The 16,172-nt window shown below is 38.5% G+C and overlaps 1 protein-coding gene across 1 annotated transcript in view; it reads right to left on the bottom strand.

Annotated features, from left to right (window-relative positions):
* LOC117288804 (dynein heavy chain 5, axonemal-like) overlaps positions 1-16,172 on the bottom strand; it is a 75,959-nt gene that overhangs the window by 21,400 nt on the left and 38,387 nt on the right. The window contains exons 35-53 of the mRNA XM_033769647.1: positions 15,897-16,091; positions 15,196-15,330; positions 14,465-14,626; positions 13,202-13,448; positions 11,962-12,203; positions 11,274-11,414; positions 10,347-10,593; positions 9,607-9,749; positions 9,016-9,150; positions 8,110-8,232; positions 7,431-7,644; positions 7,135-7,244; positions 6,067-6,246; positions 5,483-5,589; positions 4,604-4,796; positions 4,022-4,152; positions 2,846-2,999; positions 2,148-2,312; positions 309-535 (exon numbers count right to left, since the gene is read on the bottom strand). Of these exons, the coding sequence (XP_033625538.1) occupies positions 309-535; positions 2,148-2,312; positions 2,846-2,999; positions 4,022-4,152; positions 4,604-4,796; positions 5,483-5,589; positions 6,067-6,246; positions 7,135-7,244; positions 7,431-7,644; positions 8,110-8,232; positions 9,016-9,150; positions 9,607-9,749; positions 10,347-10,593; positions 11,274-11,414; positions 11,962-12,203; positions 13,202-13,448; positions 14,465-14,626; positions 15,196-15,330; positions 15,897-16,091 (3,251 nt within the window). The remainder of the gene's footprint in view (positions 1-308; positions 536-2,147; positions 2,313-2,845; positions 3,000-4,021; positions 4,153-4,603; positions 4,797-5,482; positions 5,590-6,066; positions 6,247-7,134; positions 7,245-7,430; positions 7,645-8,109; positions 8,233-9,015; positions 9,151-9,606; positions 9,750-10,346; positions 10,594-11,273; positions 11,415-11,961; positions 12,204-13,201; positions 13,449-14,464; positions 14,627-15,195; positions 15,331-15,896; positions 16,092-16,172) is intronic.

Raw genomic sequence — 16,172 nt, 5'->3', positions numbered from 1 at the left:
GGCAAAAAGCCTTTCAGTGTGGCTGGTAACAATCATCCTACTCTCAACTCACGGGACCAACGGCTTTACGTCCATCCCCAAGGACGAAGCAATGGTTAAGTGTCTTGCTTAAGGACACAAGCGTCACGACCAAGGGATTCGAACCCACACTCTGCTGAACAGAAACACCACAGTTTGATGGAATAGCGCCTCATAAATTTTAATTGTTATGTAATCAAATTCCACATTCATTTTTATACTAACAGCAACTTTCATGTGTCATATAATTTATTCAGTAAGTTTTCTTTATTTATCGATCCAATTCTTACCTCTCGAAGTATTCCACACAAGACTCTGCTACTCCATCTTGGATGGTTCCCATAGCCTGGACTAACTGTTTCTTCACAGGTTCTGTGCAGGCAATCTCAAACGTCGCTAGAAAATGGTCAGCCACAGCGATGAGGGCATCTTTAGGCCATCTGCTAAACCAATCGATGGTGCAGCCTGAGATCAGACCAGGAAACTTCATGGCACGGTTGCGGAACTTCTCACCAACCTAACATTGACAAAAGGAACCAAAGTGAGTGACAAGTTAATAGATGTTAAATTTGCATCAGGGATAAAGAATATTCATTTTGGTTTTACAATTAAAGGCAGTGGACACTATTGGTAATTACTCAAAAAAATTATTAGCATAAAACCTTTCTTGGTGATGAGCAATGGGGAGAGGTTGATGGTATAAAACATCGTGAGAAACAGCTCCTCTGAAGTGCCATAATTTTCGAGAAAGAAGTAATTTTCCACGAATTTGATTTCGAGACCTCAGATTTAGAACTTGAGGTCTCAAAAACAACCATCTAAACGCACACAACTTCCTGTGACAAGGGTTTTTTTCTTCTTTCATTATTATCTCGCAACTTCGATGACCGATTGAGCTCAAAGGTTTGTTGTTTTATGCATATGTTGAGATACACCAAGTGAGAAGACTGGTCTTTGACAATTATTAATAGTGCCCAGTGTCTTTAATAGATGTTAAATTTGCATCCGGGATAAATCATATTCATTTTGGTTTTCCCCTTACTACACTGTACTGTATCCTCAGCACTTTCCTGAAATCTGTGAAAACAAATCACAGGCATATTACTCGGGTGGGATTGTTTTTTTTTTTTTTTTTTTAATCGTTGCAGTGCCGCTGCCAAAACATGCCTCTAGCTACCGAACATCTCAGTGGTCTAGTTGGAAAGACACTGCTCTAGAACTACCCAAAAGTAGTGGATGAATCCCACCTGAGTAATAATCCAATGGATTGTTTTTTCACAGAAAGTACTGAGTATACAGTGCTCACACACATCGGTGTATGGGTAAAAACCAAAATTAATATTCTTTATCCCCGATGCAAATTTAACATCTATTATATCGTTGTGGTACCCGCTGCCAAAACATAGGATTCGAACTGCCTCTAGCTGCCGGGCAACCTCGGTAGTCTAGTTGGTAAGACACTGCTCTAGAATTGCAAGGGTCGTGGGTTCGAATCCTACCCGAGTAACATGCCTGTGATATTTTTTTCACAGAACTTGGGAAAGTACTGAGTATACAGTGCTAACACACATCGGTGTATGGGTAAAAACCAAAATTAATATTCTTTATCCCCGATGCAAATTTAACATCTATTATATCGTTGCGGTACCCGCTGCCAAAACATAGGATTCGAACTGCCTCTAGCTGCCGGGCAACCTCGGTAGTCTAGTTGGTAAGACACTGCTCTAGAATTGCAAGGGTCGTGGGTTCGAATCCTACCCGAGTAACATGCCTGTGATATTTTTTCACAGGACTCGGGAAAGTACCGAGTATGCAGTGCTCACACACATCGGTGTATGGGTAAAACCAAAATAAATATACCTTTAAACTCAACAAAATAGCTGCAAGGATAAGCTGATTACGCTTTTAACATAAGGGTATTTGTGAAGGAGAATATTCAAGTATAGTGAATCAGTCTTAAATAACCGTTTAAAAACCTTGCAGGGTCGAGGCCTTACCGGCATCACCTACTCTTTTATTCCCTTAATAGTTAAACCTTTAAACAAAACGAAACAGCTGCAAGGATAAGCTGCTATCAGTATAAAAAAATGCTTAGTGATTATTGCTGCTAAGCAGTGAATTTGACTGACCGGTGAGAAGCAGAGTACGACATGAAGATTCTGTCTGGAGCGAGTGATGAAGTAATCGTAAAGGTTCTCTGTGGTTGGTGGACGGCGTGGGTACTCCTTCTTCATGACGGGAATCAACTCTTGTTGAATCTCATCGATCTCATCACGGGCAAATAAGTTAGACACCTGAAACATTCAACAGTTTAAAAATATTTCATATATACACTTAATGAGTTTGGGTACCTTTTGTACGACACAAAAAACACAAACGTCCACAGGTTATGATGGCAGAAAGCTTCCCTTAAAACACTACTTGCTGAGGCGATGTATTTTTTTGAGAAATGAGTAAAACAGTTTCGCAGAAATAACTGTTGTCTCAATCAGAACAGATTTCAGCGACTCGCCTGAAAACATTGCTCTGTGATTTTCAGAAAAAAAACTTGACGGTTAATGAGGCTGAAACTTCTACAGGTGAATTATATTACATACATCTTCATTCACAGTGAGTAGGGATTTATGTCATGGCAAAAACTTGTTCTACAAACGGTACCAAAACCCTTTATTGTCTAAAAAAAATTACCTCTTTCTCAAAAACTACGTTACCCAAGAGGGAGCCATTTCTAACAATGTTTTATACTATTATCTATTATTATTATACGATCAACAGCTCTCCATTGCTCGATACCGAGTCAATTTTTATGCTGTGACCTTTGACCTACCTCACCAGATGACAGAACATTGTTAAGATATTCCAGGAAGCTTTCTTCTTTGATCTCGTTATCGGTGAAGATAAATGTGATGCCTTTACCCTGCTGTCCGGCCGTACGATAAAGGATCTTCAAATCTTCCATCAGGTTGGACTGACTGTAAGATCTAGATAGACAGATAGATAGATATAGATAAAAGGTTTATTCACAATTGTCGTCACAGCATAAAAACTAAATTTCAACTTTGATTAAACATTCAAAGTAAGAAAGTACATCAATGAAAGGACATCAAGATATGAAAATCGCTAGCGTGAAGGGAAACAAAAGGCCATCACACACCTATCAAGGACACTACACACATAAGACCACATGAATAAAAAGATTGTTGATCGTCCTTTTATTTTGCAGATGGGGAAGGAAGGGTTTTTTTTTTTTTTTTTTTTTTTGAGACATGCCAAATATGAAATCAAGAATAAAGAAATCATCACAATCACTATAAAACAGAGGGTTTGTGTGTTTTTGACGTTTTCAATAGTTTTGTCAAACAAATTTAACTCCTAGATGACATTTCTGTAAACTTTTTCAAACAACTAAGCACAGTGTAGCCCAAGTAAATATTTGAAGAATTGTTCTTGCTTCGCCAACATGAATAAAAACCTTCTTTAAACATCTTTTCAAACCTGTAAATTTGGAAAAAAAATTATTAGCTGAATAATATGGGCAGTAAAAGTATAAAGAGATATCCAGACATGGGAGGGAAAACAAGGGGGAAAGAAAATGGGGTCGGGGGGTTTTGAACGGTCGTGCGGGGACGATCAACAATGTTTGTTTTTATTTGGCCTAACATTGGCAAACTGGTATAACCAGGATAACCTGATTTTACGATCATCCAAACAGTCTCTACTTAATTACCACAACTACAAGAGCTTTTTACATATTTGTACGGTCAAAGATCATTTTCTTAAACTGCTCCATTTCTTTGGAATAGTCTTCCTGTGCCAGGCTAGTTCATTACAAAGTCTCCGTTAAAAAAAATATTTTCTGAAGCTGTTTATTTGTAATCTGCTTACTTGTAGTGTATCTTTCTTTCATTCTATATTTTATTGTTCTCTTAAGTATGCGTTTAGAGGCTTTTGCATTAGGTGCTTCGAAAATGTCTTTACTATTATAAGTTGGACTTTAACTTACCTGGTCAGGGTTATCTGGAAGGTCTTGTAGCCAGCTATGAAGGAAGCAATCTTGGTCAGACTCTGCTTACCGGAACCACCCACTCCGACTAAGAGAGAGTTTCCTCTGGGAGTGCGGATTACCCTGGATATCTGAAAAATCACGGACACAAGTTGTGTTTTCAATTCAGTCCATATTGGAACCATTTATGACCAACTCGTGATCTACAATTCAGTTCAATTCAATTAAAAAAAGCTTTGACAGGGAACGATGTGATCGCTCTGAAGTAACGTTGTTTTTGAGAAAGAAATAATTTCTCACTAAAATATTTGAATTGAATTTGAGACCTCAGCTGAAGTCTCGAATTCAAGGCATCTGAAAGCTCACAACTTGTGCGACAAGGGTGTCTTTTCTTCCATTATTCTCTCGCAACTTCGTCAACCCAATTGAGTCCAAATTTTCACAGGTTTGTTATTTTATGCATACGTTGAGATACACCCTATGAGCAGACTGGTCTTTGACAATTACCAAAGGTGTCCAGTGCCTTTAATTAAAAAGCCTAAACTGGCGACGCAAAAAATCATCTAAGATAAATCATCCTACCTTAACTAGATGTATCATCGCATCCTTGAAGAACACCAAGTCCATATTAGCTCCTCTGATGCTTTCGTTGTACTGACCCATAAACATCTGAAGACGTTCCTCCAAGACGTCAAAAGACTCGGCCGGCTCATAGATCTTAGGCATATCAAAATCAGCATCGTCAGGCTCGTCACCTGTTGCTTCTGCTGCATCTCTGCATGGATAAATATTAATAATAACAGTAGTAATAATATTAGTACTAATAACAATAATAAGACTTGTAATGCGCACATATCCACCCTGCTGGGTGTTCAAGGCGCAGTAAAACCAAAAACAATGGAAAGAAAACGGACAAATCTAAATTAGTCCTTGAAAACCTGTGACATAAGATAAGTTTAGAGTAGAGATCTCAATTTTGTGGTACAGCGACAAGATCTAAGATTAAGTGGTAGAGAGTTCCAGATGAGTGGCGCAGCTGAAGAACAAGACCTGTCACCCCAGGAGTGTTGAGCCTTAGGAATTACTCGAACTAATTGCTAGCATAAAAATTTACTTCAGTGTTAACGAGTATGGAGAGCAGTTGATAGTATGAAATGTTGTAAGAAATGGCTCCCTCTGAAGTAACGTAGTATCTGAGAAAGAGGTAATTTCTCAATTAAATAATACAACACGTCAGGGCTGAAGCCGTTTTTAGGCATCTGAAAGCCCCCAAAACTTGTGCAACCAGGGTGTTTATTCTTTCATTTTTCTCTTGCAACTTCAATGACCAATCGAATCCAAATGTTCCCAGATTTGTTATCTTATGCAGGTACACCAAGTGAGAATACTGGTCTTTGACAATTACCAAAGGTGTCCAGTGCATTTAAGTCTTTGACTCATACTGAATAAGGATGACCTCACCTCATGAAGTCAACAAAGTAGTGATTATTGTCAACATTGCTCTGGAGTTGTTCTCCCAACTCCTCTCCAATTACTCTCATGATCGTCTTCTGAAACCACTCAACATCCTGAAAAGTAATAATAAACCGATAAATAAATATTTGATTGTAATAGAGCGCTTTATACACCATGTCTCAAAGCACTCCAACATAGCACAATGTAATGATTTACAAGGTGCTGTAGCGCAATATGCAGCTAATCATCCCAGGAACACAAATCCCGGCTTCTCTTGTTTTTTCCCCCCATTTTCCCCCACTTTTTTTCAAGATAGTTACCATGTCTAAGATGGTCGCCATATCATTTATACCAGGTTTGACTGTAAAATGTTTTATTGTTTACTACACAACATCAACTTTTTATATACATATTTTGTGAAGTGGATTTTCTGGGCTCACTCTGACAATAAAACAAAAAAAATAAAAACAAAAGTAAGTTAAAAAAAAACACACAAAAAGAACATTAGTGTGGCGTCCAAAATCGAAGCGGGCGGGCACGAGCAACATGTTATTTATTTGGCCTACACCACTACTTACAGCAATACTTACCTGTGGATTAGTAAAGCGGTCCGCTATGACACGCATACACTCATGCTTCCATAAGAACATGAGAACCTCCTGGGAGCTCACCACCTCCGACATGGTATTAATCATTCCCTGCCAGATACGAGACAAATCACGCAGATTGAAGATGTAGTGGAACTTAGCTGGTGTTGGCAACATCTTAATCTGCAGGAAATACAACAATAATAATATCAGATACATGTATAATGTGAACTTATTAAATATATTTATGAATCAAAACACACAGTGAAAATGCTACATACAGGCCTGGAATTACACATTACATGCATGTCACCGAGGTGAAGTGGTTAGACTGCAGGACTTGCAATCACAAGCTTGTGGGTTCGAATCCCCAGCTAACCACACTGATTTCACAATGACTAGAATAAATATTGTCCTTTGTCGTCTAGTTACTGAATCACAATTGTGCAATTCCTAATCATAGTCGTTAAACCAATGCTTGTATGAGAGAGATTGGTTGTTGCCAGCTTGGTGTTTATATCCCCTTGTGGGAGTTTGCCGAGTTCCCTTGACGGGAAGATCATCTAAACAAACAAACGAATACACAGAGTCCATAGTTTTATTTCGATGTCCGCATTCGGTGTGGTAGCTCGAAACCTATCCCATGAAATCACTTGAAAGCATATATCAACCGTTTCAGACATGCGCGCCAGAGTCGCGCAGAACCAAATAGATTAGGAGCGACTCTAGGTCGACCCAAACAAATTGTTGTTTCAGACAGGCAAACTTAACATAACATTTACATTAGGTTCGGCTCATGCCAAGATCGACAGCTGAAACAAAGGCGCTCCAGAGTAATTCTGAACGACTCCAACAGTCGATCTTTTGCGTTCTAGCGCATCCAGTCACTCCTAACTGTTTCAGGCGTCAAACTTTGTTTACGCTTAATTCAGCGTTTGGTTCAACGCGACTCTGGAGCGCCTGTCTAAAACCGGTGTACATGTAGCCTAAGCTCAATTTGAGGAGTATTCGTAGTGGAACTTTATTTTTGTCAAGTTTTAAGATTTCTGACAAAACAATCAAACAACTAACCTTTGTAAGTTGCCACAGTCTACGTGTGATAGGAACCAATGTCTTGGCTAGTTCCCTGACTTCATCCTTAAATCCTCGTTCAACGCAATAATGTCCAGATCCAATCACACCTAAAATAAAGCAATAAAATCTTATAAATATACTACAACATGATCAGGCTGCCCAGGATCGGCCTGGATGGCACAAACGATTTTCTAATATTACAAAAACTTGTCTCGAGCCGAGTCGGACCGTGTAGCGTCAACTACATATTGTCACAAGACGAGCATCTTGAGGCGATCATTACTGATACTTACCAAAGATCTTATCAATAGATGAATTAGACGGCAAGGTGCAGTTGAAGACAGAGAACTCTCTCTTGAGACGTTGCGGGATATCATTCCGACCACCACCGGGTTGGATCATGGCAGCCATCATCTGAATATCAGCAATGATTGTAAAGTCTCCCGGCTTCTCAAGATTGTAGAAACCACCGAATTCCATCATTTGACGCACGATCTCATTGGTGATCTGGTGTACAAAGGGGTCAATAGAAATTGTCGTAATCAACAAATATTTTCTGTTATATCTCTTGGAACCTAACACCAAAAATCATCATCGCTCATTTTTACACGACATAAAACACAATTCCACAGATTCATATTAAACTTATATGGTTAAAAAATAATGATGGTAGAAAGCTTCCCTTAAAATACCAACGAATGTGCTGTAGTTTTTGAGAAATTAGTCAAACAATTTCACAAAAAAATGCTTTTTGTCTCAGGAGACGAAAATTATTTTAGCATGTAAAATGGATTTACGCGACTCTCCTGAAATCATTGCTCTGTGATTTTTACTTTTTTCCCCGCAACAACTTGATGACTAGAGAACCTGAAACTTCTACAGGTAAATTTATATTACATTCATCTTCATTCATTTTAAAATTCCACCTGAAATATGAGTCTACACTTTTCTACAAGAATGTGTTTTCCTTACCTGATCTCCCCACTCGTTGATGATTGGCATGTTGATATCATCAACAAACACAGTCATCTTTTTGCCTGCCGGAGGGCCGAATGTGTTTCCCATGCGTTTGTCGACATAACTCTCTATGGTTCTCTGCAATGGGATATCATGGTATACAAAATAAGTATTTGTTCAACAGTGATTAGAATTGTGGGACAGTAGCTAGTGTAGAAGCGAAATTAGCAGTACGTTGTTGTGATCGAAATGATCCTTTTCTCATTAACAAATTCAATATTAAGTTTTCATTTGAGCTTCCACTGTGTTGTTATCGTTGTTCATCATTAAGCCGTCACAACCAAGATTCCATTCACAACATCACGCCAGAGGTGTCTGTCCATCATCATGTTTGGAAGGTCATATTTTCAGACTCTGCATCTCTACCGTTGTAGCTGAGAGGTCTGCGTCCTCTATTAGGACACAGCAGTCTCTAATATAACACATCAGGTACGACCTTGTCTTTAGCACAAAAAGAGTGGCCAGCAAAACGGACTCTGCGATGAGCAACAGTAGCAGAGAGTGGTGGAATGTCTCAAATTATGTGTTGTACCATTTTTATTACAATCTCTTTTTCTTCAATTTAAACATGTTTCGGGGTTCTTGAAATAATGGTTAATACATTTCAACCACAACTAGGCACATAATACAAGGCAACCCTTTCTAGATGAAAACATAGTTCTAGTCAGTTGTAAACTAGGTAGGATTTGAAACTTTGCACGATGGAAATACGATATAAAAAGGTTTGCGGTATAACACCATGTAATGACTACCTCTAATGAGTTGGGGTGGTTCTGAAAAGAACCGTTGGTTTTAACTCGATGTTTAGATCAGTATGCTCTGATCGTCTTCTTAAATTGTACAAAGCCGCACTGTAATTACCTGAAACATAAGAGGTGTCGTTGCCGAAGAGAAGTTGAAGCTCTTTCCCATGTGTTCTTCTGGGTTATATTTTGACATATATCCTTTGATCATGACAGTCTTGGCTGTACCCTGCTCACCGATCAGTAAGATAGGCTGCAAGAAACCAACAAGAAAAACCACACATCAGATTCACAGCTAAAACAATGTTGATCATATTATATTACACCATGTAACTTTTTAAATTTTTTCCTCCTTTTTTCCCGCCCGGTACTTTGGGTCGCCCGCAAGTTTTTTCACTATCCCACATGTAAAAATGCACATAATTTTTGAAATGTCAAAAAAAAAAAAAAAAAAATTAAGATTCGTAGAATTGCTTTTTGGACGATCATATCCCGATATTTCTGCCCATAATAATATTTTTTTTCATCAACAACCTTTTTTACGGGTTTGTGATTTGAGGATAAGTTTTATAGTACTTCCTTTGCAATGAAATGTTTTTTACTCTTGTTCAGATTTTATCAACGTACCCCTTCTTATATTGTGAGAAGAAACAAGTCAGTAGTGGTAAATTTCTCTAGTCCCCCGGGCTTACTACCAATCAGCACTTACCTTGCTTTGTTTGGCCACGGTATGGATGAGGAAGTCTGTTCTTACGTTGTCTACATTGGGTACGAGGATAGAACCATACTCTGGTGTCGAGTCTGATGGATAAATCCAATCCTCTACTCTAGTGCTCCAGTGTTTCCATGTACCTATAAAATAAAATAAAAATCTTGTTTAATTATAATTATTATTTATTCAACCTCAACAATAATAAGAACAAGTACAAAACAAAGCATTAAACAAATTTGGGGTTGAGCAAAGATTTTTTGGGGAAACTCAGACCAACAACCTCCAGATTAACGTGCCGGCGCTCTACCAACTGAGCTATCTAGCCCTATGTTGGCGGTGTCCCTATTTTACCAATATCTTTGTTCGGGGGTGCCAGTCAGAAGCCATACAACCGTTAACAACCATGTACCCAGGGATCATACCCAAATTACGATACAACCTGGGAAGCGGCAGCCAGGGGATCACCTTAAAAGGGGATGCGACTTTTTGTTTCAGATAGTAAATATTATGGGTCACTGACCCTTGTGGTTTGAAAAACTAAATATCGTAATAAGCTTTCAGGAACGCATACCACCCAGTGATTTCATGATATTTCTTTATGGCATGCAATTTTTTAGACTTTAAAAGTCTCAAAAAAAGTTTTTGTTTTTCAAGCACATATTTCAAGAATACACTTGTAATCAATAGTTTTGTTTCTAAGTAAAATGTCATGAAAACAACTGATTTTCTTGACTCACCATCGTGGTCCACGAAGTAATCAAAGATGGTTTCCTCCGTGCCCGGGGTTAACGTCGGTAGATTGAGCTTAAATTCATCGTGATTCACAATGAAATCTTGCATCTTACTACGGTCTTCCAACTCCAGTATGGCACCTACACTCCACATGACCACAAAGACGTAGAGTTTCTCCAGATGGTCCGGGGCGCAGCCTGAACTATCTTTCTCATCTTTATTCGGTATGAGTCCTTGAAGAAGGTTGATGGCCTAGGAGATGGAAGGGAAGTAGATGAAAATGGAATAATTAAAATCTTGAACATTAGTAATGACCATAAATGCAAATAATGTCTCCTTGAAGTTATACATAAAGAGAAAAAAAGAGTAGGCAACAATAAAAGATAAAAGACAGAGCTGACGGCTCGATCTTTTATCGCATGGCAATGACCCTGCGATGGCCATTTAAGACCGAGTCACCAACTCTTTTATTCCAATTCATAAAGGCCATTTTGTTAAAAAGCGGGAAAATCTATTTAAAAAAAAGACTCTAACAGAATTTTGAGAGTTTCCACTTTCTGTCAAGTTGTCGGGCTGTTTCATGAAGGGTCATAATTGCATTGACGCTCACAGTTATGCATCTGAACGCGTTCTAATAGTTTTTACATTGAGTAACGGTATGATTCAAATCAATCACAAGAACCATCTCTGCCCTCACAGGTACCCATTTACTCCTGGGTGGAGAGAAGCAAGTATAGTTAAGATTCTTGCTCAATGACACAAATGCCACGACCAGGATTCCAACCAACGCTCTGATGACTGTAACAACAGAGCTTAAATTCGATGCTCTTCACCACTCGGCCATGACACCCTACATTGTATTGCTTTATATTCTACTACCGCAGAGTAGATTTCTAGAATTCGGGAGACGCGATTCTTGTTTTATTTCTCACCTGCGCTATCGTCATGCACTCCAAGACATCCATCTTGAAGATCAAGTTCTGCAGGGCGTAGGTGTAGATTTGAGGGAAGGATTTCTCAAAGAGATTGCGTATGATCTCAGCTTCCTGCATGTTACGCCTCATCAGCCATCCCTGAAAATGACATAGACAATAAATAGATAAAATAAAGAACAAAAAATTATAAGAGTGAAGCACTAAAAATACAGCTGTGCACTGTTTAGAAGAAAGGAATGTGTTAAAAAGCCCTGGACACTATTGGTAATTACCAATTCTCAATGGAGAGCTGTTGATAGTATAAAACATTGTGAGAAACGGCTCCCTCTCTGAAGTCACGTAGTTTTCGAGAAAGATGTTATTTCTCATTAAAATATTTGAATTTGAAAAAGACTTCAAAACAGGCTTGAAGTCTTTTTAAAGCATCTGAAAGCACACCAATTTGTGCAACAAGGGTGGTTTTTTTCCTTCTTTGTTTTCTTGCAACTTCGATGACCATCGAGTCAAAATTTGCACAGGTTTGTTACTTCATGCATATGTTGGGATTCTAGTCTTTGACATTTACCAAAGTTTTCCAGTGCCTTTACGGGGTGTGTGTGTTCCGCAACTTATAGTTTGGATTTGGTTTTCCTCTGCATTACACAAACTTCCTAATAAAATGTGTTTCAACTAAAAAATAACTTACATCCAGAATTGGTTTCCAGTTGAGACCTGAAGAGCTCATGTACACCATACCGTTACGGGAAACTGTAGCGGGTGAGGCATTGTCAATGTTATGAGGCTCAAAGACAATCTTACAGTTCGGAGCCATGGGGATTCGGTCACCATTAGCTAGAGTCAATGTCTTGTTGTCGTCTAAGACAGAGTTCAGATTCTCAATCCAGATAGCATCCACGGGTCCATCAAGTACAAGCCACACATGCTCCCCTGAAAAGTAAAAAAAAACACAAATAAATGAGTTTTCTTATTTTATAACTTTGTAATAATAATAACAATAATGTCCAGTTTTTATATAGCGCTTTATACACCATGTCTCAAAGCTATGGCCTGTCGGCATATATGTTTTTTATTCTTAAATCCTTGTGCGTGTATCTTGTGCTATTTTTGTATCTGCCTGTTGTTACATTTTCACATTTGGTGTGTTTTTAAAAACTTGTGTGAGCAATGCAATTTCTTTTTTTGAAGATCAATAAAGTTTTCTTATGTCTTATGTCGTATGTCTTAAGCGCTTCCAACATTATTACCCCTGATCACTGGGCCATTTCATTCCTTCAATCATCTCAACTCCCTAGGGAGTATACAGCCTGTGCCGCCAAATATGTAGCGCACTAAGCTAAACCAACCACAAGAACCCTATATATATAAAGAACAATACCAAAAGTTGTAACGGCTCAATGTTTTTATCTTAGCAGAGTCTTTCTCAAAGGCATTTTCGAAAAAGATTATGCAAGAATTGAGATGCGCCGATGTTTGGACTCCAGGAGAGTCTTTCTCGAATGCTATAAGTTTTCATACACTGAAACTTAACACTGTATTTACACAAGGGCATATCCCAAATTTTACTTTCTTAAAAAAAAACCAAGATAGAACATGAGAAAAATTGTATGGCTGCCGTTAAAAATACGAATACAATGTGGTAGAAAAGAGTTTAAATGTCTATTCCTTCTGTACTTCAGACTTCTCAGCCTCCTACCAGACATCATCTGAATTTTTATCATCAATGAGTTTCATGGATTAAAATTTCCTTAGCCATAATTTAAAAAAAAAGAATCATGACAGGTTTCACTTATGTCCTGTTTCTCTACCCTAAAGATCTTGCCAAACTGCTTAGCAATTCTCTGAATTTTGACTAAGTCCCATTTTTTTGCACTACTAAACCAGAAGAGTGTACAACGATTGAGATTGGGGGAGTATTCAACTCTCACCTTTCTTCGCCCTGAGTGTTCGTCTCCACAGTGTAGAGAAGATTCCATCCGTCCAGTCATTGGTAGCGACATCCAAACGGCCAAACATCTGAGGTGCCGTGATGGCCTTAGGGTTCATTCTCATCTCCCTATGAGGCTCACCACAGTCCGACATGGCCTTCATCAACATGTGAATACAACAGGTTTTACCTGCACCGGATGGTCCTAGAGCCATCATGCCGTGACGGACTCGTTGAGTTTCAAATAGCTGATGAAATAAAGAGGGTTCAACATTAATAATAATAACAACTAGTTTTTATATAGCACCTGAAGGGCATCTCAAAGCGCTTCCAACATGATTACTCCTGGCCATTTAATTCATCCCTAAAACCATCTCAGCTCCCTGGTGGGGAGTTATATAGCCTGTGCAACAAATATGCGCTACTAAGCTTAATCAATCACAAGAACCCATTTAACTTCTGGGTGGAGAGAAGCAATTATAGTTGAGTGTCTTGCTTAGGGACACAAGTGTCACAACCGGGGGCTCTACTGAACAGAAACACCAGAGCTTGAGTTTGGTGCTTTCATTTACATTGATAATATGAAAAGATATTTTCAGGGAGCATTTCGTTTGAGTTAACTAAGTACGTTCAGCTGAATCATTTAAAGTTTTCATAAAACATCTAAAAACTTTCCTGTTTAAAGGAACGTTACAGATTTGGTAAGAAACATAAAAATCGTGACGATCACAGATTTACATGAAACTTACAAGGTCTAATGATGATAGTTGAAAACATCCCTTGAAATATTTCTGTCTGAAATGTCATATTTGATGAGAAATAAATTAATAAACTTCGCGTTTGGAGTTTATCGCTCAGTGAGCGTTTTATTCATTTTTATTTTGGCATCGATGCAATGCAAAATTTGTAATCGGTTTTTCACTATTCTCTCGTGACCCAGATGTCCGATTAATCTCAAACTTCTACAGGTTTGTCAGTTTATGTATATGGTGGATTACATAAAGTGCTTACACTGCCAGCAACTGTTTTGGTTCAATGACCAATTGAACTGGTCTCAATTACCAAACATGTCCAGCGGTGGATTTCACAAAGAGTTAAGACTAGTCTCATCTCGAATTAGGTCGAGTCACTCATCCTAACTTAGGGCAAGCCTTAAGTTTCCAATATCTCATAGGCTAAGTTAGGACTAGTCCCAAGTTCTTCAGAAGCCGACCCCAGTGCCTTTAAGATCCACTCAATCTTGATGTAAGAATGGAGACCTTACCTGAATAAGTTTGAGACACCATGGGGGATGGTTAATAAGTCCAGCCTCTTCCACTCTCAGCGTTATGGCCGTCTCTAACTCAGGGTATCCAGCCTTGTCTAATGTGATTCCCGGAAACAGATCATTAATGAGTGACAAGAACAGCGGCTCATCCTCATCCACCTGAATATGCATGAAATAGATATGAATATTCATTATTACAATGGTTGGTAAGTCTACTATTAACACTGTATTCATAAATACCTATTGGTGGAGAGTAGTCAAGTGGGGTGTTTAAACGTCTGATAAAGACTTAGCTGGAGCTAATTTAGACTGGCTGGCTTCCATGTTGCTCATGTATCCCCAATTTACTTAAGTGGATCGCTATCTTTTTTTCTTTTTTTTAAATGTACAAACTTTGAAAATTCGCATTATGAATGGGAATAAAAGGGTAGTGACTTAATCTTAAATGGCCGATTTTAAAACCTTTTAAAGGCAACGACCCTGCCGGTTTGAAATGGCCATTTAAGAACTCACCACCACCACTCTTTTATTCCCTTAGTAGAGTTTCCTTTTGTACCAAAAAGATGCATGAAATATATATATATATGAATATTCATTAGTACATTTGTCTTGTGTCATTCCAGAGTGATACAAATGGTTCATACACACAAAGCTAACATACCGCTTAATAATCAATTGTGAAAATAAAAAGTAGGAGTCTATTATGACGCTATAAAAGCTAAACTTACCAGTTTAGAGAGGTTCATATCTCTGAGTACACGCATGACAATCGTACTCTCACTGTCTGTAGGGTTGGCTCGTTTAGATGCTCCAAGGGTACGTAGCACAGATAAGATGTTACGCAGACCAAAGTCATAATGAACCTATAAAGACAATAATTAAGATGTCATTACTCAATATACTCCAATGAAAGCATTGCATCCAATTCAAGACATAATATGCGTCTGCATATTTTAGAATCATATTAGTGGGGACCTTTCCTGTCATGGATGCATCTAAACTTGACATTGTCGTCCGCGACAGACGTCTGCCAACTACTTTCCTGTCAAACGCAACAGGTTAACAAGATTTATCTATAGCTCACACAGAGTCTAGTCTTTCTCAGTTAAATATCAAACCTATCACTATACATGTTTAATGTTCAGTTAATTTGTGATTTAGTTTGCCTGGGCATGCCTTCCACAAGCTTTTGGCTTTTCTGGCTACGCCCCCATTTCCAATTCTCCTCAAGACTGTTCTTTGTTCTTGTTATTTTTTATTATTTGTTGGAATGGACATAAATGTCTTAGAAAAAAAAAAAAAAAAAGACAACAAATGTGATGATGAGCAGAGGATACTGATTCAAACATTTACACTGTATTCTCCTCATTATAAACTCTCTTTAGAACCAGAATTAAGAAAAGAGAAATTTGACATAAGATGCTTGTACCTGTTTAGTCAGCTGCTCCTCGCACAGCTTGTACAGAGTATAGAACTTGCGCGCCAGGATAATATTCTCCATGAAACCACAGCTAGCTAGCTTGACACGGATGATGATCTGTCGATCCGGTACCATCATGGCCACTGTACGGAAGTTGATCTTGAGGTTCTCGGGGAGCTCCTGACGACCGGCGTAACCTGGGTTCTAATGAGGTGAAGAAGAAAAAAGTCAGAATTTATTGGGAAAAGAAGGTAAACTGTAAAGATATTCCAGTGTACGATGTGT

The sequence above is a fragment of the Asterias rubens genome, chromosome 4 (genome assembly GCF_902459465.1).
Source record: "Asterias rubens chromosome 4, eAstRub1.3, whole genome shotgun sequence".
NCBI lineage: Eukaryota > Metazoa > Echinodermata > Asteroidea > Forcipulatida > Asteriidae > Asterias > Asterias rubens.
This window is presented reverse-complemented; position numbering and strand designations above follow the sequence as displayed.